A 19,962-nucleotide genomic window follows, 5' to 3' on the forward strand; every position below is an offset into this window, starting at 1 on the left:
CAGTTATGAATATTATATAGTATAAATACTATTAATATATGTAGACTATAAGTTGGTACATATCATGGATGTTTGAATTAAATATTCTAACCTTGAGTCTGATTGTCCACTGCAACCCTGTTGGCCGCAGCAGTGTTTTCTTTTCAGACTTCCTCTGATGAAACTGTTCAGGCTGTCAAACACAACTGCATATACAGTATTGGTTAAACTGGACCTGGGACTTCAGCTTTTCCATTTCTTCCTCAGTTTCTCTGCCTGGCCGTATTGGGGATGGGTGATATGGCCCTAAATTACAGTGTTTCAGGGTATAATGACACTTTATTGTCTCAGCATCTGACACCATCCCTTCATTTCTCTCCAACACCACAGCTCCAGTTAGGGCCCATTTATGCTCAATGTTAAATACGGATCCGGACACAGACGGAGCCTTCTGTCCGTGCTCTGCGTTCATTTCGTCCGTATTTCTGCACGTTTCCATAAAGCTTACGGATACGGGCCAAACGGAGCAGTACCACCGGGAACCGTGGGGGCAGTGTTGCTGTCACTACCCGATACGTAGCTCTAGTGAGACACGAAGAAGAAATAACAATTCAATTTCTCTCATCGGCAGTACTAGAGAAAAGAATTCTCCGTCCTCCAGTCGCGATGTGTTTAACGGCCTCACCGACCACCGCCTCCTACAACGCTGCCTCTGTTTTTGTCTTTTATGCAAGAGGTACATTATCAATATCTCCTCCACAGTCGCCATGTTTGTTTTTGAGTTTGTTGTTGTCATAAACTTTTGACGCTGGGCTGCCCCCTGGTGGATATATTGGCCAACGTAAGGGCGCATGGAAGTATGTGGGCAGCGACGGTAACATCGTTTGAAACAGACGTATACTTTTTCATACGTAAAGGGAGCATAAATGAGCCCTTACACTGTATGTGTCATACACCTTCGCTGTCATGGGGTCAAAGAGTGTGTCCCAGCCTTCACTGAAAAGCCTTGTGATGGTGGTAAGAAGAGAAGAGCAGTACCACAACATCCAACTTCATCCGTCACCACAAAACCCACAGAGGAAGTAACGTGAATGTGTCTTTTTACTGAAACATCAGAGTTTCACACGACCTCACCTGTGACTTATTTGATTTATGGCAGGGACTTAACATGACCTGCTTGATTCTCACACCAGTTACTGAGGACGTGTAGGTTAAGACTTGTGACTTGCACGTGTGACTTAGTCTCATTGCCTGAAGAAAGCTTAACAGGTGGAAGTTTAGTTTAGAGTTACCATCCCGTGGTCGTACGCCTCCATGGACCAAGTCCAGTGTCTCTGACAGTCTCCATCCATGTCAGTGAAAACATGGATGCTTCACACACAGAAGATCTATACAATCAGCACAGTGTCAAGATTAGAATTGAATGAGGATTGTTTTCAGCTGCCACCTGTATCAACGCCTGATCATTCCTACACTGACATCAGTGAGATAAGAACTCCTCATGAATTACATGCGTACTCTAACATGAGGGCCGCTGTGTGTGGGCACATCCCGACCAACTCCCCCACAGCTGTGAGACAGGGGCCGTCATTTTTACACCACAGCTTCATGCATTACATTCAGCTTGACAAGGAGATGTTGAAAATGCCACAGATAGCACCTTTGATGAAGTCAGTATGAACTCCAACACCTTTGTAGCTGTGCTGCACATGAACCCACGTGTCCCCTCTGAGGAAGACGGCAGTCGTGAACATTGGACAGGATGACATTTAGTCAGCTCAGGTGCTACGAGCAGTGTGAACACCAGCACCACATAAATAAACATGTCCCTGCTTATTTATCTCTGAGGATCATGTTACCTCCCACAGTATATTTCCAGGAGCTTGTCCTTACCCTGCCAGACAGCTGATCTGTGCAGAGCTGACTCTTCTGCAGTGATCACCGTTTTGTAGCAGAACACAGAAAAGTGGTTGTGTGAAGGAAACTCCTGCAGCTGGAGGTGTGTACTCACTCAGTTGGCGAGGTCACGGTAGAGCTAAACTCTGTGCTCGCTGCTGATGTGTCGTCAGGCCGGTGAAACGAATCAGCCCATCGTTGGTTTATTTATACCCAGAAACATTAAATCCCATTTCAATAAACAAGTTCACCAGCAGCAGATGTTGGCACCTGAGAGTTCTGCTCATAACTGATGTTATTAAAATCTCTCTAGAAAACACAGTTCACCTCAGTGTTTACTTCATGATGATTGCAGTGCACCTGTCTGCAACTAATACTGTTCTCAGAGACGTCGCATCAGTGTCATAGAAATACCTGTAACAATAAAACAGTGTTAAAATGTATTCCCAAAGCGATGAAGAGAGCTGTAAATATGTGACGGGGGCTGGGAGAGGAGCAACATGGTGTGAAAATACTGAGAAAGACTCAGTTTACTTACAACTAACAAACCAAAGTCAAGGCATGTTTAAGGTCAGGCAACTAATCACTGAATACGATTATTAAAAACTCTTTCTTGACCTATAGTCAGATACATACAGTCCACAGACAAGATATTTAACTGATAGGCTTTTTTGATTTTTGTTAATCTGCACTCATTCTGCAGCACATTATGATTAAGTTAGGACACCTCATCTTATCTTTCAACAACACTCAGTAAAGACCCGTCTCCACCAAACCCTTTCAGTCCAGTCCCTCTGGAACCAGCAGTAAGCCTTCAGACATGGTACCTAGACCCTCGGTGTGTTCAGACAGTCCTCTTAAATGTGGGCGGGGTTGTTGTCACTCACTGCTCCGTCCAGCACTCGCTGTATTTCCTCATCAGCGGTGACACAGATGGAAGTCTGCACCTGGTTTATCGTCCACAGAACGAGGCTGCACGCCCACATTTTCACAACAAAATAGAACAGGCTGCAGTGAGAGTCTCTCTCCATGGGATATTTCAAAATAGCAGCTTTGTGCATTTAGTCCTTCTCAGGCAAGCTCAGGGGTTTAGTGTTGCTGTAGCCCACAGGAAGTGAGGATTAGAATATATGACCTTCACATAATCCGCTCCAAATGAATCTATATTTTTAAAGTCATTACTAAAAGTGTGTGTCATATAAAAACTAAAGTGATGGTCAAAGTTGTCACAGTGAAATTTAAGGTGTGCTGATGGATTCACGTCATCAACTCATGCATTGAGTAACATTACAAGTTAACGTTCCACCTTAAAAGTTGCCGGCAGTCGGCCCAGTGAATGAAGTTATTTTTTTCTCTTTCATTTTATAGTTGTAGTTTACTGATGTATGAACAGAGGTTACATAAAACCAGAGTGAGCGTCCTCTACTGACCAATCAGACTGCAGGGTTTCTAGCTCCACCTTTTAGTACCAGATCTGTGTGCTAGGTACCCCAACAGAGGGGGGACCAAACATGGGGACGCTAAGGAACGCTGCTGTTGGGACCATCCACAACTTTCACTGTGGGAACAGGAAGAAAGCGTACTGAACTGAACTGAACTGAACTGAACTGTAATGCTCAGTGGAAATGAGGTGTAAGTAGCAGGTGTCCAAGAGACACGGCGCCGAAAAACATGTGTTTATAGCGAGGTGAAACGAGAGTGGATTTGAGTTTTCTTTGACCTTCACTTTTTCTGGCGAGTGTGTTTACAGACAGGAACTAACAGTCCTGCATGCGAGCGTCTGAGGAGCAGATGGATCTGCGTCTTTTTTATTTTATTTTATTGGGAGGTGTTGAAGATTGAAATCAGATGGGACAAAGTCTTCTGTGAGAAATATGTTGATTGTCTTTTTTCAATAATAATCATGTTGAAAACTTAATGCTGCTGTTAAAGTTCATGGCCAACATTTTTCAGTAGTTATTCCTTCAGCATCTGTGGCAGCTACAGTCGGGTTATAGATGATAGTTGTTATGGTTCAGTAAAAGTGTTTTTGCCTTTAACCATCGTCACTGTTTCTGGCTCAGCAGGGTCAGCCCTGTAAATGTGAGTCTGTCCCTGACCGAGTGATAGAGCGATGAAGTTACATCGCTGCTCCTCGAGTGTCTCAGTTCCTCCATTTGCTCTCTCAGAACAATTAGGCGAGACAGTGTGAACTGTTTATTTACCTCAGCTGCAGAGGGTGTCGGGTTTATATTACAGACACAACTTTATTTCTGTTTCAGTATGTTTGGTCATATTTTAATTAGGGATGCGTGATTAGACATCTCTGCGATTAGATGGCGCTCAGACGCTCACTGAAGGCCCAGCGTTAACCAATGGCCGACTGTCGGCTTGGTGTGTCGGTGCTTTTAAGGTGCAGTGACTGAGACGAAACAAGAAAAACAGCAACAAGTGCACATTTATTATAAAACTACAGCTGCACTACTAAACAAACAAGACATGAGAGGGGAAGCAGGGACTGGTGCATAAAGCTGTAGCTGGATCGAAATGTGGTGCAGATTTCTTTGATGTAGAGAGACCTGAGGCCTGAACTCTGAAGCAGGATTTGAAGTTAGCGAGGTAACTTCTAGGGCTGTAGTCTCCTGGTGGACTAGTCGATTATTTGGTTGCTATGCTCTCGTCCGACCAAATTCTCATTGGTTGAATAATCGCCGTGTTACTTTCATAAGGAGAAAAGTGCTACATCAACAGCTTTCCAGGATTAATCCATTATTTCCTGCGGCGGGCGGACAGGCTAAGTTACCTGTGACATGTTGACAGAAAGTTGAACTCGCCCACCCTCACGCTCAGCATCGCAGTGACACAGACCTCCTGTCTGTCTCTGTAAGCTGACACCATTTCCCTCAGTGGAAACGAGGCTTGTATTTACTTTAATTTCACAGATAAGAAACAATAAATTGTGAAGACAGTAAAGCCTCCACTAAAATAGCATTTTAAGTCGTATGTGTGATTTATCCTGGCTTCATATGAGCAGAGGAACTCTCTGCTCGTCGCTAGGCTAATTTATACAATGTAAAATGCCATAGGCTGGCGCTAATAACGTTAGCATGTTGTATTTGTGGGGAAATGTGTCCAGATAAAGACAAGTGTTTGTCTGTGAATGCTGCGAGTTATAGTGAAGCTGAGTTGTGTACTTGTGTTTGAAAGTGTCTCTATTAAGCCATGTTTAATGTGTGTTTAATGTGTGTTTACTGTGTGTTTAATGTGTGTTTAATGAGTGTTTTGAATCAACTATATAATTAAAGTTTGATTTGAACTAAACTTTACAGCTCTTAACACAGTCCTCCACCGCCGACTAGTGTTTTGGAGGTGTAACTGCAGAGTGACACAGACACACCACCGCACAAGTAAAAATAACGTGCAGATTTTTTTTCTAAACGACTAATCGATTAGTTGAAGATTATGTGCGACTTTAGTCGACCAAGATTTTCTTTGGTTGACTTCAGCCCTAGTAACTTCAGGGTTAGTTTGGGGTTTTCAGTATTACGAAGCTGGTTGAGTGAACTGGTTGATAACCAGCTTTGTAGCACCGGTTATCAGATGGCTGACGTGATGAGTTAGTCAGACCAGATAACGAGAAGATATCCTGGGTAAGGTGACCTGGCTTTGTTGTGTGTCTGATGACTCTTACCTGAGACGCAGCAGGTCAAATCAGTGTTACAACAGCTTAGTTCCAGCTGGCCAGGTTACAAATGGTAAAAGCATCAGGTTCATGCAGGGTCGACTCCTGAATGCTGTCACTCTTCATATTAAATCTGATTCTGCATTTCTGATAACAGCTTCAGTGTTTGAAGAGTGAAGCACGACAGTGTTATCAAAGATGGTGGGATTATGTTCGTCACACACGTCCTGGTTTAAAGGTAGAGGAACAAACGTCCATCCAAGGGAAACACATATCGCTGTATACACTATATTAAATGTCTAATGTGACCAAGTCCAGACCACAGATTAGAGTTCACAGAGGGATGAAAGTGTCTGTGGGTGACTGGCTCTTAGAGGTGAGTCATGGTGACCAGTAGTGGGGGTGTGTTTCTCTAAGTGGCTCTGAAAGTTCAGTCCAGGGGTGTGAGTTGGTCTTTGAATCTTGGAGGTCTCTGAGGACCGAAGGTGGTTTGGGTCAGTGGTCGGGGTGGGACTCTCCAGGCACCTCATGATTCAGAGGGGAACAATTTGATAATAAAACAATTATCAGTGCATCAGAATGTTTGATTCCAACACATGATTTATTTTTCTCTTTCGTTTAAAATATAGCAGACTGTGTTTGGTGATCCATTATTACATAAACAGATTCTTTTACTTGCATAGGGCTCTTTGTATCTCCATCATTGGTGTCTGCAGGGTATCTCAGCAGCATTCCTGAGGGGTTAAAGAGAGAGCTGGTCCTTGGAGCTTGATGGTTGTACCAGTGTTGGTTTTGACAGCTAGTTTAGATTCAGTTTTCGTCTGGAGATGAAAATCTTTATTAGTTTTATTCACATTTTGGCCCCTTTTTATTCTTCATAGTTTTAGTCTGGAGTTCAGTTTTTAGTCCTGATGTTTTCTATCTGTGTTTTTCTCTTTAAACTAATCCAGTGAGGCTGAATCATGGATCAGAAACGACTCAAGGTGACAGGTTGTATAAATAATGTGTGTGTCATGCAGTGTGTGCTCTGCGAGCGGAGCTAGCTGCTAACAGCCACCGCTGCAACTAACAAACTCCACAAATCCATTCAGCAGCTCCACCATCCACAGTCAGACACACACGGCTCATTATTTACTGCTGAATTACAGCTCACAACTCGCACCAACCCAAACATCCTGGTGCAGACTATTTACTGGAGTTTACAGCCTGTCGCTCATCAGGCATCTGATACAAGCGCCAGTGGTCTCTTTATTTTCGTCATGGCAAAGAGGTCGTTGACGAAAGTTTTCATCTTTCTAGTTTCCCTTGCTTCTCTTGCTTCCTGCAGCACATTATTGCAGAGCGCTTGTCTAGCTGAGTCCTGCCTCACGTGGCTGTGGACGTGACCCCAGCGCCCTCTTTTCAAGCAGCATTGTGAGAGGTCGCTGCCCTCTCTCTGCAGAGGGTCAGGTGCATCTCAACCCTGAGTGTTCTCCTCCGTGTTATAATGCATGACAGTAAATCAGAGTGCCAACACAGCCACGTTACATTCCCTGCGCCGTGTCGTCGTGCCATTCCTCAGGCTTCATCTGACATGTGACACTGACTTGCTACTTCTCTCTCTGTCCCCCTCACTGTCATGACTGCAGTTAATTTACTGGCTGCAGGCTCACAAACTGTTCAGTTAAACTTTCACATGCTGGAAGTGTGTACACCATGTCACATCATGTCTGCGTGAATTTACTGTGTATACAACAGCTGTGCCACTGTGTGAGGACAGAAGAGAATCACATTGAGTTTCATAGAATCTCATGAACAGCTTTACAGCAAAGTGTCAAAATCATCACACATCAGCAACTCTTTATTTTTCTGTCAATGACTGTACCAACTGACACGCTCTGGTGGTGTATCAAAGCCTGAAGTATCTTCTTCCTCCATGTAACAGAGCAGCAGTGTCCAGAAACACATCACTGAGCCACACTGCTGCACTTGGTGACATGTTCCTACGTTATCATGAACACACACACACACACACACACACACACACACTGTGGTTTATTCTGACTCAGTCACACATACGCCGTCCAGCTGCCACAAATTCCCACTGGAGCAGAGGTGTTCAAACTTTCAAGCCAAAATCTGAAGGCACAGCTGTATTTGTATCTGTGCACAACGGCTTCTGTAACGTGCATTATCACTCTCATCAAGACGTAAGGCAGTGAAAAGTTTGCCCCATACAATAAAGTGATCCATCGTTTCACTCACGGCTTTCTCCTTTTAAATGCTGTCATCCCTCACAGTGGCTGCCAAACGGGCCTTAATAAATGAAACTACATGTGAGGACGGGGACCTCAGGGACACACTGGTTTGAGTTGGTCAACTATGGAGTGAATGATTGAAGCCATAGAGTCGGGTTAGAGAGGATATTTTAATCTCCAAATGCAGGAAGTTTACAACACTGACAGGAAGTGTGTGGTTCTGAAAATTAACAAAGGAAAATATCTCTAAACTCAGTTCTTACAGAATATACATGCACAGTTTTTAAATCATTTCATCCACATTTACTCCTTTAAACAAGTCTAAATAACGACTCTCCACTCACGATAATGTTACACGTGGTGGGAGTAATTAAGAGATCTAATTAATATAACCTAGGATCATGTAAGGTTGCACATGTGATGCAGCACTTCATTAACAAAGGCAAACTGGAAAATACACAAAAGTTGTCATGTTAACTGAAACTTAAAGCCCTACAGTTGGAGAAACACGGGCGGCTTCGCACCTTAATTACGCACACACATCAAAAAGGGAAAAGTCGCATTAACGGCTTTTGTACACTTCATTTTTAGCAGAAATTGCTTCTTTATAAGGAAGTGGGCGTGCACAACAGACTGATCATCAGTTAAAAATGTATTCATACTTTATTGTAAAGGCCCAGTTGAATATTGCAATAATAATAATAATGTGTGGTTATCACAAAATCCCACGGCACACCTGGATCGGCATCACAACACAATATTTTGGAACCACTGATCTGGAGCACGAGGCTAGCTCATAATAGAGTTTCACTTTTTTTCTGCAACAAAGCCATGAAATCTCGCCGACTACTGACCTCTCTGGTTGACTAACGTTCGATCAGCTGTGAGGGGGCAGCTACTGTTTACTGTAACAGTGTCCATGTCTCTTTCAGTAAAAGTTTAAAAGAAGTAAAAAGTTTGAAGTGTTTTCTCATCTGTTGATGGCAGCTTCTGTAGTGATCTGAATAGCTCAACGTCTTACCTAAAGCTCCGTTATTATTGTGACCTTCTTGGTTTTTGGTGAAGCGTTTGATTTCCTGGTCCATCTATGTCCCAACCCTCACCTATGGTCATGAGCTCTGGGTAGTGACTGAAAGAATGAGATCGCGGATACAAGAGGCTGAAATGAGTTTCCTCTGTAGGGTGTCTGGGCTCAGCCTTAGAGATAGGGGGAGGAGTCAGACATCTGGAGGGAGCTCGGAGTAGAGCTGCTGCTGTATCGCCAAGATTTGACCGCTGTCTCCACCCTGACATTATCCAAACTTATACCACAACGTCAGTGCTGGTTAAAATGTGTCGCTGGGAGCAAGTTAGCTAGCTAGCGAACGTTAGCACTGGCATTATTGTTTATCAAATCATTACAGACCCAACAAACATTACTGACAGCTTCTATTGGACAATAGTTTTGGTACTTAGTGCAAAAAACATGTCAAACTAATGCTGGGTTCACACTACACAATATCAGCCTTACTATAGTTGGCAGCAGTGTCGTATGGTGACGGTTTGGAATCGTGAACGACAATGAGTGTCGTACACGATAATCCATGGTTTCATCTCCTGTAGTGTGTCATAGAAGACGACAACCAACACCACGTCTGGGACGTCTCATGACGTTCCAACAGAAAGTCTAGCATGTTTGATTTTCTTTCTGTCTTCCACGACTTCTCCCGTCAACTGTAGGACAACAACAGCCCAACCTTTTAGATATTTCCTGTAGGGACGTTAGCACACAGAGTGAAAAGGACACAGCAGAGGCACTTTATCAACCCGCTGAGTACTGCCATTAGCATCAAGCTAGCAAAGAATGTTCTGTCTTCATAATGGAGGATATAAAGGAATCAAACTCACGGATAGTGTCTGGGCCTTTACTCAGCACAGCTGCAGAGGCTACCAGCTGCATCTCAAACACACCACATTTATTTATTGTTCCCTCTGTATCTTTACTTTTTATCCGCTCTCGTTGCCTTGATAAAGTTAATGCATCACGCCGTCATTTCAAACTCAACACTTCCTGTTTCTGTTTCAAATTAAAAGCCCTGTATAACTTCGGCTGAGAGAATCCCTTCATTTTCTAAAAATGGATTTTATTGTGAAACACTTCCTGTGGAGGATTCAGTGACTGTCATAGTTTGCATGCGGTGCTTCAAATGTAGCTCCGCCCACCTGGTGACACTTCTTACGTTACTACAGTAACAGTTCAGCTGGCACATGAACAGACACAGTGACTGAGGTAATAGTTATAAAATAGGTGATGATTGGTGTGGACCATGGTGTAGTGTGTCATATCTGTCAGCCAAGTCACGGCACCATTTCATGACTTACATAACAGACTCCTTGTTGACTCCAGCCGCCATGTTACCAGTTGAGAAGTTTGTGACGTCACTGCATTAGCCCGTACTGTGCCGTGTGAACGCACTGAGCGCACTTCCTCCTCCTCATGTATTCACTGTCATAATGTGTCTTTCCTGCAGACCATCATGGAGGAGGCTGACCTGCTGAAGGAGAGGCTCCAGGCGATAACGGTAAGAACCAGTCCTGTGGTCCTGGCAGTAGGAAACACGTATACAATCTGTCTCTGTCACATGTTGAGTGCTGCTTTGCCGTGGTGGTCTTCCTGAAAGTCATACATGATAACTGGACCTGCACTTGTATCGCGCTTGATGGCGTTACGTCTTTGAACGCTGCAATAAAATCGGTCCACCAACCACAGGAGCAGCCATCGGGAGCAATTTAGGGCAGCGGTATTTGACAACTTTGGAATGAGAATGAGCGGCGGTTTTCTCTCCTGTTAGTTTGTTCAAGTGGTTTTGGTGAAATATTTTTGTTTAAAGCTCCAATTTTGGATCCATGATGTGACCATCTTTAAAAATCTTTGGTAACATAAACACAAACACAACCATTTAAATGTGTATGCCCCGCCTAAAGCCAAAATATGAAACAGTTTCCTCCCCAGTGCTTACTAAAGTATTTGACATGCCTCTCCCTCTCTGCACCGCCCACCTTGTAAATAACAAACAGTCCCTTGTTGAATTTAAGACGTCCTGAAAATCTGCTTGGATATTCTGATTCAGAACATCATCATTTAAACTGCAGATTTCTGAGAGTGGAAAACAAACATCATGAGAAATTCTCATGGCTGCAGAGTCTCTGAGTTTGACGGTCAGACAGAGACAGAGACAGCACTATAAATACCAGCAGACGTTATCAGGGAGATCCCGTTTCACTGGAGCTTAGCGTTAGTCTGATCCAAGATCCAGGAGCTAATCTTAGCCCACAGTGACCCCCTCAGTGTGACATCCAGCAACCCACGGCCTGTGTTTTCATGCTGAGTTAAAGGGACTCTTTGCCAGTTTCAACCAGCTTTGTATCAAAACAGTGTAGGTAGCACGTGTTAATGAACTCTGGTAAACTTCTGTGCATCTTGCCAACACCCTCTGCCAGCTCAAATGTGTTGGATGACGCAAAACTTTTCACTGATTCCAACAACAGATTGAACTTCTGCACCACAGTCACAAAAGCCCTATTTTTTTCAAATCAGGCTGATGACGTATGATTTCTCAAAGAGTCTGGACCTCGTCGTCCGTCCACTTCTCGTAGCGTCTCTTCTTTTGCTCAGTTTTCCAAATGATCAAAACACAACCGAAGTGAAGCTTGGAGAAATAAAATAAAGTTTGCAGCCACACTGACACGGAAGTGCAGAACACTCCAAGTGTGTGTTCCACCAATCGCCGTTCTTCAGCACACGGCTCCACCCCTCAAGTCACGGGGAATATGAAAAGTCCTACCTCCTTACTAGGTACTTTTTCAGGGAAAGTTTGGGGTTGAGGGAAAGATTACAGATTTAAGTACAGATTTAAGGGAGATGAAGCATTTGAAGAAAACGACATCACAATAAGGACAAATACCAATGTAGGCACTGGTGGACTGATTTCATTGCAGAGTTCAAAGGCATAAAGCCATTAAGCACTCTGTGTGCGGCTGAGGCTCAGAGGTAGAGCGGGTCGTCCACTAATCCGAAGATCTGTGGTTCGATCCCCAGCTCCTTCATTCAGCTTGTCGGAGTATCCTTAGGAAAGATACTGAACCCCAGATTGTCCCTGATGGCTGATTCATTGGTGTGTGAGTGCTTACTGAGCAGCAGGTGGCACCTTGTGTGATCGCCTCAGCCACCAGTGTGTGTGTGTGTGTGTGTGTGTGTGTGACAAATATGTGTCCATTATAAAGAGACTTTATTGAAGATGAATTATCTTTTCGATAGGAAGTTGCTTATTAGCAGGGAAAGTGGTTGTGGTGAACAGGTGAACAGGTCATGAAGGCGGTGTTGCTTTTTAGCTATTTCTGTCTGTCCAGCTGTCAGCTCAAGGTTGACGTGTCAGCACTAAAGAACAACAGGTGGAATAGTTTCCATGCTGCGAAACATACATGTGATGTAAACGTGTTTGATTTGCCCCCACAGGACAAAAGAAGAATCCAGGAGAACATCGCAAAGAAACGGAGACAGATTGAAGAGGAGAAATTAAAACTCCAGTACATAAAGGTACTCTTTGCTGCGATAAGAAGAACATCCAGGAGAAAATGGACTGCAGGGGCTGTGTGAGATGTGGTTCTACCGTCTTACTGCATTTTAATAAAGAACACTACAGAGTAGAAAAGTGTCTCCAGCAAACAGACTCCCAGGAGGAACTGTGGGACGAAGGTGTTGTGATTTCATGTACTTCTATTCTAGTGTGTTAATAACACTGCAGCGACCTCTGTTTTGTTTCTGCACAACCTCTGACACAGTCTGAAGGAAGGCCCTCTGCACCAGCATTACATAACTTTATTGTTCTGACTCTACCCAGAGCTGTCTCACTCCAGCACTTACAATAAGCCCGTTTCCACCCAACACTTTCAGTGTGGTACCTTTGGAGCCAAAGGTAACCCGTCACACATGCAGCTTATGCCCCGTTTCCACCGAGCAGTAATGCACCTGAAGTTTGTTTGCCAGCTGCAAAGTAGATGCACAGGATGTCTCTAGTGACACGAGAGTGTTTTGTGAACAGTACTGGAGGATGAGACCGCATTGCTTCGTTTGTTGGGCGTAAAGTTTTTTTAAAAAAACTTCTGGATGGCAGCTTGGGTGAGAGCATGGTTGTGCAACACAGAGTTTTCTTATCACCACAGCACTTGAAGCCTACGGTATCACCGCGAGGCAAAACATGTTGCTGCAAGCACGGACACCAGAGCTAACGTTAGCTACGACAGTCCTGCTACAGGCTAACAGTGTAGCCAGCCCACAGTAGACCAGATGACGGGCTCAGAGCCAAAATAAGTCTACGTCTGACAAATTAACAAACTCTCTGGTGAAATGAAAAATAAACATTTTTGTTGTTTAAGTTCACGTCTGTTCAGTAGCCATGTTTCCATCAGCCTGTTTAGATGCGCATCTAGAAGTATCGCATCGGAAAATTATGATGGAAACACCAAAATTCGAATTAAAACCTCCAGATTCGCACAAACTAAAATACGCTCGCTTTAGCTGGATTTTGGTTGATTTGAAAAAATGTTGATTCACAAAACGGGGGATGGAAACAGTTATGTTTGAATTAAGTCTGACGCAGCGCACCTCTCTCCATGGTGATATCCACACTCCGGGTCGGGAAGGCGGTAATGCATTTACTGCTGGTTGCCAACCGCCAGAAAACGTAGAAGAAGAAGAATGCGAGACTTGTTTTGTTTCCGGTTCTGCGGAAAACTCGCGCAAGTTCGTAGTTTTCACCAAAGTCCGTTCATTTAATGGAAACACACGGGATTCATATTTCTTTTAATGCGCATTTCCCAATGATTCAAATCACTTTTGGATGGAAACATAGCTATTGATTCAGACGTTAACCAAAATGTATTTGAATTGAAAAACTTTGCTTATTTTGTCAAATATTGCTATTTGATAAAAATGTGATTAATCTAGATGAATTAATTACAAAGCCTTAGATTATTATTTTTTTAATTGCGTCCCACCACTAGTTCATATAGAATCATTTGAAGCGGATTATGTGAAGGTCATATATTCTAATCCTCGCTTCCTGTGGGCTACAGCAACACTAAACCCCTGAGCTTGCCTGAGAAGGACTAAATGCACAAAGCTGCTATTTTTAAATATCCCATGGAGAGAGACTCTCACTGCAGCCTGTTCTGTTTTGTTGTGAAAATGTGGGCGTGCAGCCTCGTTCTGTGGACGATAAACCAGGTGCAGACTTCCATCTATGTCACCGCTGATGAGGAAATACAGCGAGTGCTGGACGGAGCAGTGAGTGACAACAACCCCGCCCACATTTAAGAGTACAAGTGACTGAACTATCCAGGTCTACAGACAGACAGACGGACTCGTGCTGCACGATTTGAGAAAAATGTGCGATTGCGATTACAATGTAATACATAAATGGGGCCATCATTATATGAGGGGGGCACTGACCTGACCTCAACGTGAGTTATTGTTATGGACAGTGTGTAAGCAGCACAGCACGGCACTGTACACACAGCGGAGCGCCTGTGTTGCGTTCAGGCGTTGTCATGTAAATGACAATTTCCAGCATGCGAATAGGCCATAGCACAACACAGCAGCATGTCAGGCGGGCCGAACCCAAGCAAATTTTGCTCAGTTTTTAATTTGTTATTATATAGTTTGATATGGAGTCCGTGATTTCCCCGTGACACTTACAGATGTTTGTGTAACTGTGCTTGGATGTTGTTTTATGAGGCTCTGGTGTCTTTCAGTTGTCTCTTTGTCTTTATCGTCACTCGGCTTGTCGTTCTCTCGCATGCGTTCTTCCTACTTTTCTCTGTGCTGTCTCAAGTGCTGATATAGACTGGACGTGTTGCTGCCGGACGTGGTGACTTTAACTTTTAAACTTTTACACAGCACGTCTTCATGTTCAACATCACCGTGCCTGAATCCAAAGTCTTGCCATGTGATAGATGTTGTGTTTTTTTCGCCACCAACTCAGCCTGTTCATGGTTGTGCTCATGCTCTTCTTCAGCGTCTGTGTTGGTCACTGCTGCACGCCGGCTGGTCACCTGACCACACATGCTGCACACACACCAGGATAGCTTGTGGGCGTGATGTCAGCAAACTCCACACACTACAGCAGAGGCAGTCACATATTCACAGGCACACACGTTAACATTTATTTACATTAAATCGCAAATCACAGCCTTGTGTGCGGTTATGTAATCGCGCAGCCTGACATCATGATTACAGCTGCGATTAGATTAATCGTGCAGCACTAAGACGGACCTCATGTCGTCTTTGAAGACAGTGAATGCTGATAGTTTTTCAGATAGTTGTTAACCATCTGTCGAAGTCTAAAGTTTACTTACCTGTTAAATGGTGATAAACCTTACAAACACTCCTGAACTGATGAAATGATTAGAGTCGTATAACTGCTCTGTCACTGAAGGATGGAAAACTCTGTGGAGAGGTGGGGTGTGATGGTGTTGGGGGGGGGGGGCACTTCTGAAATATGAATGGGACTCTAAATAACATTGGCAGCTAAAACTGAGATGCCTGTGTGTTGGTGTGTTTGACTGACAGAAGAAAGCCCTGAGGGAGCAGTGGCTGATGGATGGTCTGAGTCAGCAGTCGGAGGAGGAACAGGAAGCCATGAGGCTTCAGGCTCAGGACGTACAGCAGCAGAGTGATGAGCTGCAGAGCAACATCCTCAGGTAACCTGGAAACTGCAGTAAATCCCACAGTACATCCCACACTGGACACAACAGGCAGAGAGCTGGCAGAACTAACACAGCATGTGGGTGAAGGCGTTTATATTTGGTTCAGCTGCACTGAATCATTTCAAGACTGTCGAAACTTCAGTCATCCCAGTGAGCGAAATCAGTTGGTGCAGGGGCCAGTAGTGACAGACTCTGCACACACAGTCCACTTTCTTAGTATCCATCATCTGGAGAAATTGTGACACACAGTAGGGCTGCCCCCGAACAGACGACCAAACCTTAGTCGACCAGAAAGTTTATGAGTCAGCAAGATTTCATTGGTTGTGTTGTTGCAGAAAAAATAAAGAAATAGACAAATGTTAAACTCTATCAGGAGCTGCACCCTGTCAGAATAAATCCAAACCTATATGACTGGACCATGTGGGACTTTAATTTGAAGGGACAGACACAGGCAGACTATGCTATGGTGTTTATTAAAGCACAGAAATCTTGTACTTTGACTCCAGTGCATTTTATTGTTCTTTTTTTTTTTGACAAAATTCGTAAAACGAGACTAACTAAAAAGACACTTCTGTTCTGTTGCTTTTCGTACCTTCCTGTCACCACACTCTGCCCGTGTCTTACATTTGTCCTCCCCTCTCACATGTTCACATCATCATACACCTGAACATTACTGTCTGACAGGGATCAGGGCAAAACATGATTCATCATAGTATCGTGATATCTTGAGTGGCGAAATCATACATGGACGCTATGTGTTGATTTTTTATTACACACATTATTTATTTTGCAAATACACATTTCAATCCAACTTTTGGTCCTAGAATAATAAAATCAGTTGCTTTTTCGCTCCACTAGATGGTGCTGATGTTTTTATTCTGGTGCGGTCAGCAGAGGTTCATCAAAACAAAGACGGAGACAGAAATCAGAAATGTGCCGTCGCAGGCGGTTAAAGAGGCAGCACGTGTACGGCCCCTTAAAGTGTACATTAGGTTAGTGTTTTAGCTGCCAAACATTAGTTACTTAATATACTGCATATACCAGTATACCTCTATGCCATTGTGCTCGTGACTCAACTATCTCATGCCCAACTCCTCATAAGGACCAGCTCCTGATTGGCTGACCGACCAGTTTCACAATACATGACACGTTTCCTGCCGCAAAGCAGATTTTTTCCACGAGATATCGGCATCAGTGGCAGAAGCTTATTGCAAAGATTGCAAAGCCACTAAGTAACCTATGTAAACGCTGATAGTCTGATTTTACTGTGGACACTACCCTGTGCAACCCACATTATTTTCATCATGATATATTTAGGAACAGATGCTAACTGGAAGATAAAGCAGCCAAAACATTCTTGTTTTTCATGATGAAAATGTTCATTGTAAGTTCTCCTCACGACACACACACACACACACACACACACACACTGTAAAGAAAGGCCCAGAAATAACAAGCTGCCGCCCTGTGATAGACAATGATGACATCACAGCCACAGAGCATTGTGGGACCTTCTCCAGAAGGACGTACAGGCAATGTTGGACCCAGGTTTTTGGACAATCTGTGGACTTTATTTATGTTCATGTGCGTCCATGATAAAGTCAGCGTGGAAGGGTTATTCCCCCGTCATAGTTTGAAGGGCGAAGTGTGTCTTCTCACTGCATTCTCATATTGATGTACAACATATGCTGCGTTCCTGTCTGAGCCCTCCATAACTCATGACTCATGACTATGATGCTGATTGTATTAAGACATTTCTCCACCCAGCTCCTAATAAGTTTATTTTCAGCTTCCCTGTTCCCTGGAGATTCATCGTCTAATTGATTTCGGGTTAATTCAGAGTCCGTTTCTTAAGGTGGCGGCGTCATCAGTCTGTGCCAAGTCATGGTGGATTTCACCACTAGAGGGCGCACTTTACCAATATTACAGGGCAGCAAGGAGTATTTGATGTGCCTCACAGTTTAATATTCATTGGTGCCTGTTGCATTTACATATGATGTTGGTGTGTCTGTTTGATTTTGGCAACCTTTGTAAATGTTACCACGGCGAACGTTCATCCTAAGAATCAGCCGTTACACTCCAACACCCTTCCTTTAGTACACACACACACACACACACCTGTTGCTGTCTCTTTACTGTCTGTCTCTCACATGTTCACCTCATCTTCTCTCCAGGGGCTGTCTCCCTGGCTTCATCCCAACGTCCCTCCTCGACTCCTCAACTCATCTTGTAGGACATCTTGATTTGTTAAATGTGCTGGGAGGAGTCGAGGAGAGAGGAGGCTTTCAGAGGAGAGGGAAGAGAGGATACAAGAGTGCAGCCTTAGCAGAGGTCTTTTATCCCCTGATTGGATATCAGTTATTGATTAGACAGCTGATCAGACTGATCTGATACATCAGTTTCGTGCAGAGTGAAAACACATAAGAGATTAAACTCAGTGTGTCACTGACAAGTTTGATATTTGATTTCTGATTCATCGAGTTCAAAATCTGAACGAGACAAGAAACAAACGACTTTCTGCATTTATTAGAAACGATCTGTTATTTCCCTCATCGACTATTACTATGGAGACAATCAGAGAGCCTGTCTGTCAGTGCAGGAGCCTTCCTGAGTGCAGACAGTCTGAGTTTGACTGAGTGAAGAAGTTGTGTCTCAAAGGCTGAATGTCATCAGACTGAAGCAGAATATGTCGTCAGATAAAAACATGTTTTGGATTTGGGAAATGATAACATCTAGTTTTTTTTTTTGTTTGTTTGTTTTTTTCAATTCATTTCGACTTTCGAATGCTTTTAACTAGTGATGGCCAAATGAAGCCTCATGAAGCATTTTCTTTACTTCCTGAGCCCACTCATGGTTTAAAGAGAGAGGATCAAAGAATGGCAATTCAGTGTGCTTTCAACCTTTTGTTGAACAAACAGCGCCATCTAGTGGGCTCAGAAAATAAAGAAAATGCTTCATGAGGCTTCATTTGGCCATCACTACTCTTAAGGGATTGGAAACGTCTGGCATCGTCTGGCATCCTCCATCAGCTGTGCCAGTAACATGGCACCACTAGCTTATAAATACATGTGACATTTGTGATGTCAGAGCTAAATCTGTTTATGGAAAAAGATTTTTTTTTTCAGCAGATATCTGAGTCGTAACCAGACTGAGCTAGCTGAGCAGATTTGTGATAATGTGTGGGGTATTTATTCAGTTTGAGAAACCTGATGATCTCTAGAAAGTAAGCTGTTGGCTGGCGGACTCAACAGGGATGAGAAAACATGTCATTGTCATGTCGACCTTATTAGTCAGACCCTACGTATTTCCATGGAAACAGAGACAAAAAGCTTTTTATTTTGAGAGCTAAGTGCCCCTCAACATGAATATATTTTGCGTTGGTTGTTATAGAATCTATACACTCGCGCTTCAGTGATGCGTACGGACCTCGGCACTGACATCACCACTGTCGTGACCCAAATGACATTTAAGCACACCCTCCTGTGTAATGTTGCTTGAATATCACCCAGAATGCTGTGTTTGAAAAGAGAAAAAACCCCAAAACAAACTAAAGCAAGTTTTGTTTGTTAAGAAGTGCTGAAAGGTCTGTTCAGCTGAGCGCTTGTTTCAGTAATCGACACACTTCATTACTCTCTTGTACAGAATAGAAAAGGAGATTGAGGCCTTGGAAACACAGGAGCTCGTCATCTCTGCCAACGAAGAAGTCGTTCTGAAACAGTTGAAAGAGGTGGAGAAGACGGCTGAGGACATCATCAAGGTAGGCTCACATAAAGTGGCTTCCTTTGGGTGCTGTGCTGCTTTTCTGGCTCTTACACTGCTGTGTGTTGCTTACTGATTAATTCTGCCGCTGTGTACGACTTTTAACCTCCAGGCAATGAATCACGATAATGTCTGATAATCCTTTCGCTTTTAGCTAACATAAATCACTAACTCCTGATGTGAATAGAAGGGTTCGTATTTGAAACATTGCTCCTAATAGATGTTAGATAAAGAAGTGAACAGGCACACTGAGGTACAAAGCACTGGGCGCATAAACGCCCTGCTCACACAGAAAGTGTTTTGCAGGCAGCAGTTTTTTTTTTTATTGAATGGCACTAGTGGGAAAATGTATGCTTGCTGTGCCTTTTTATTGTCGCCAGGCAACCACACCATCATCCCTGAACCCTAACCTTCTAGTGTAATCAGTCGGCTTTTTATTTATTACTTCCGCCGAGGAGGTTATGTTTTCACGGGGGGTTCGTCTGTTTGTCTGTTTGTTTGTCTGCAAAATAACTCAAAAATTTCTGAACAGATTTTGATGAAATTTCAAGAAAGGTTGATAATGGGACAAGGAACAGATGATAAAATTTTGGTGGTGATCGGTTGAAGCGAAGTGGATAAAATAATAAAATGGCAGGAAATCTGAGCTGCTTGGCGGAGGTCTGCGCTCTCCGAGTGCTTTTC

The 19,962-nt window shown here is 43.6% G+C and overlaps 1 protein-coding gene across 1 annotated transcript in view; it reads left to right on the top strand.

Annotated features, from left to right (window-relative positions):
* The window catches only part of LOC125881983 (palmdelphin-like), a 39,345-nt gene that overhangs the window by 8,909 nt on the left and 10,474 nt on the right, over window positions 1–19,962 (top strand). The window contains exons 2-5 of the mRNA XM_049565519.1: window positions 10,284–10,334; window positions 12,269–12,349; window positions 15,383–15,513; window positions 19,162–19,276. Of these exons, the coding sequence (XP_049421476.1) occupies window positions 10,290–10,334; window positions 12,269–12,349; window positions 15,383–15,513; window positions 19,162–19,276 (372 nt within the window). The 5' untranslated portion in view covers window positions 10,284–10,289. The remainder of the gene's footprint in view (window positions 1–10,283; window positions 10,335–12,268; window positions 12,350–15,382; window positions 15,514–19,161; window positions 19,277–19,962) is intronic.

Source organism: Epinephelus fuscoguttatus, linkage group LG21, assembly GCF_011397635.1.
Source record: "Epinephelus fuscoguttatus linkage group LG21, E.fuscoguttatus.final_Chr_v1".
NCBI classification, from domain to species: domain Eukaryota; kingdom Metazoa; phylum Chordata; class Actinopteri; order Perciformes; family Serranidae; genus Epinephelus; species Epinephelus fuscoguttatus.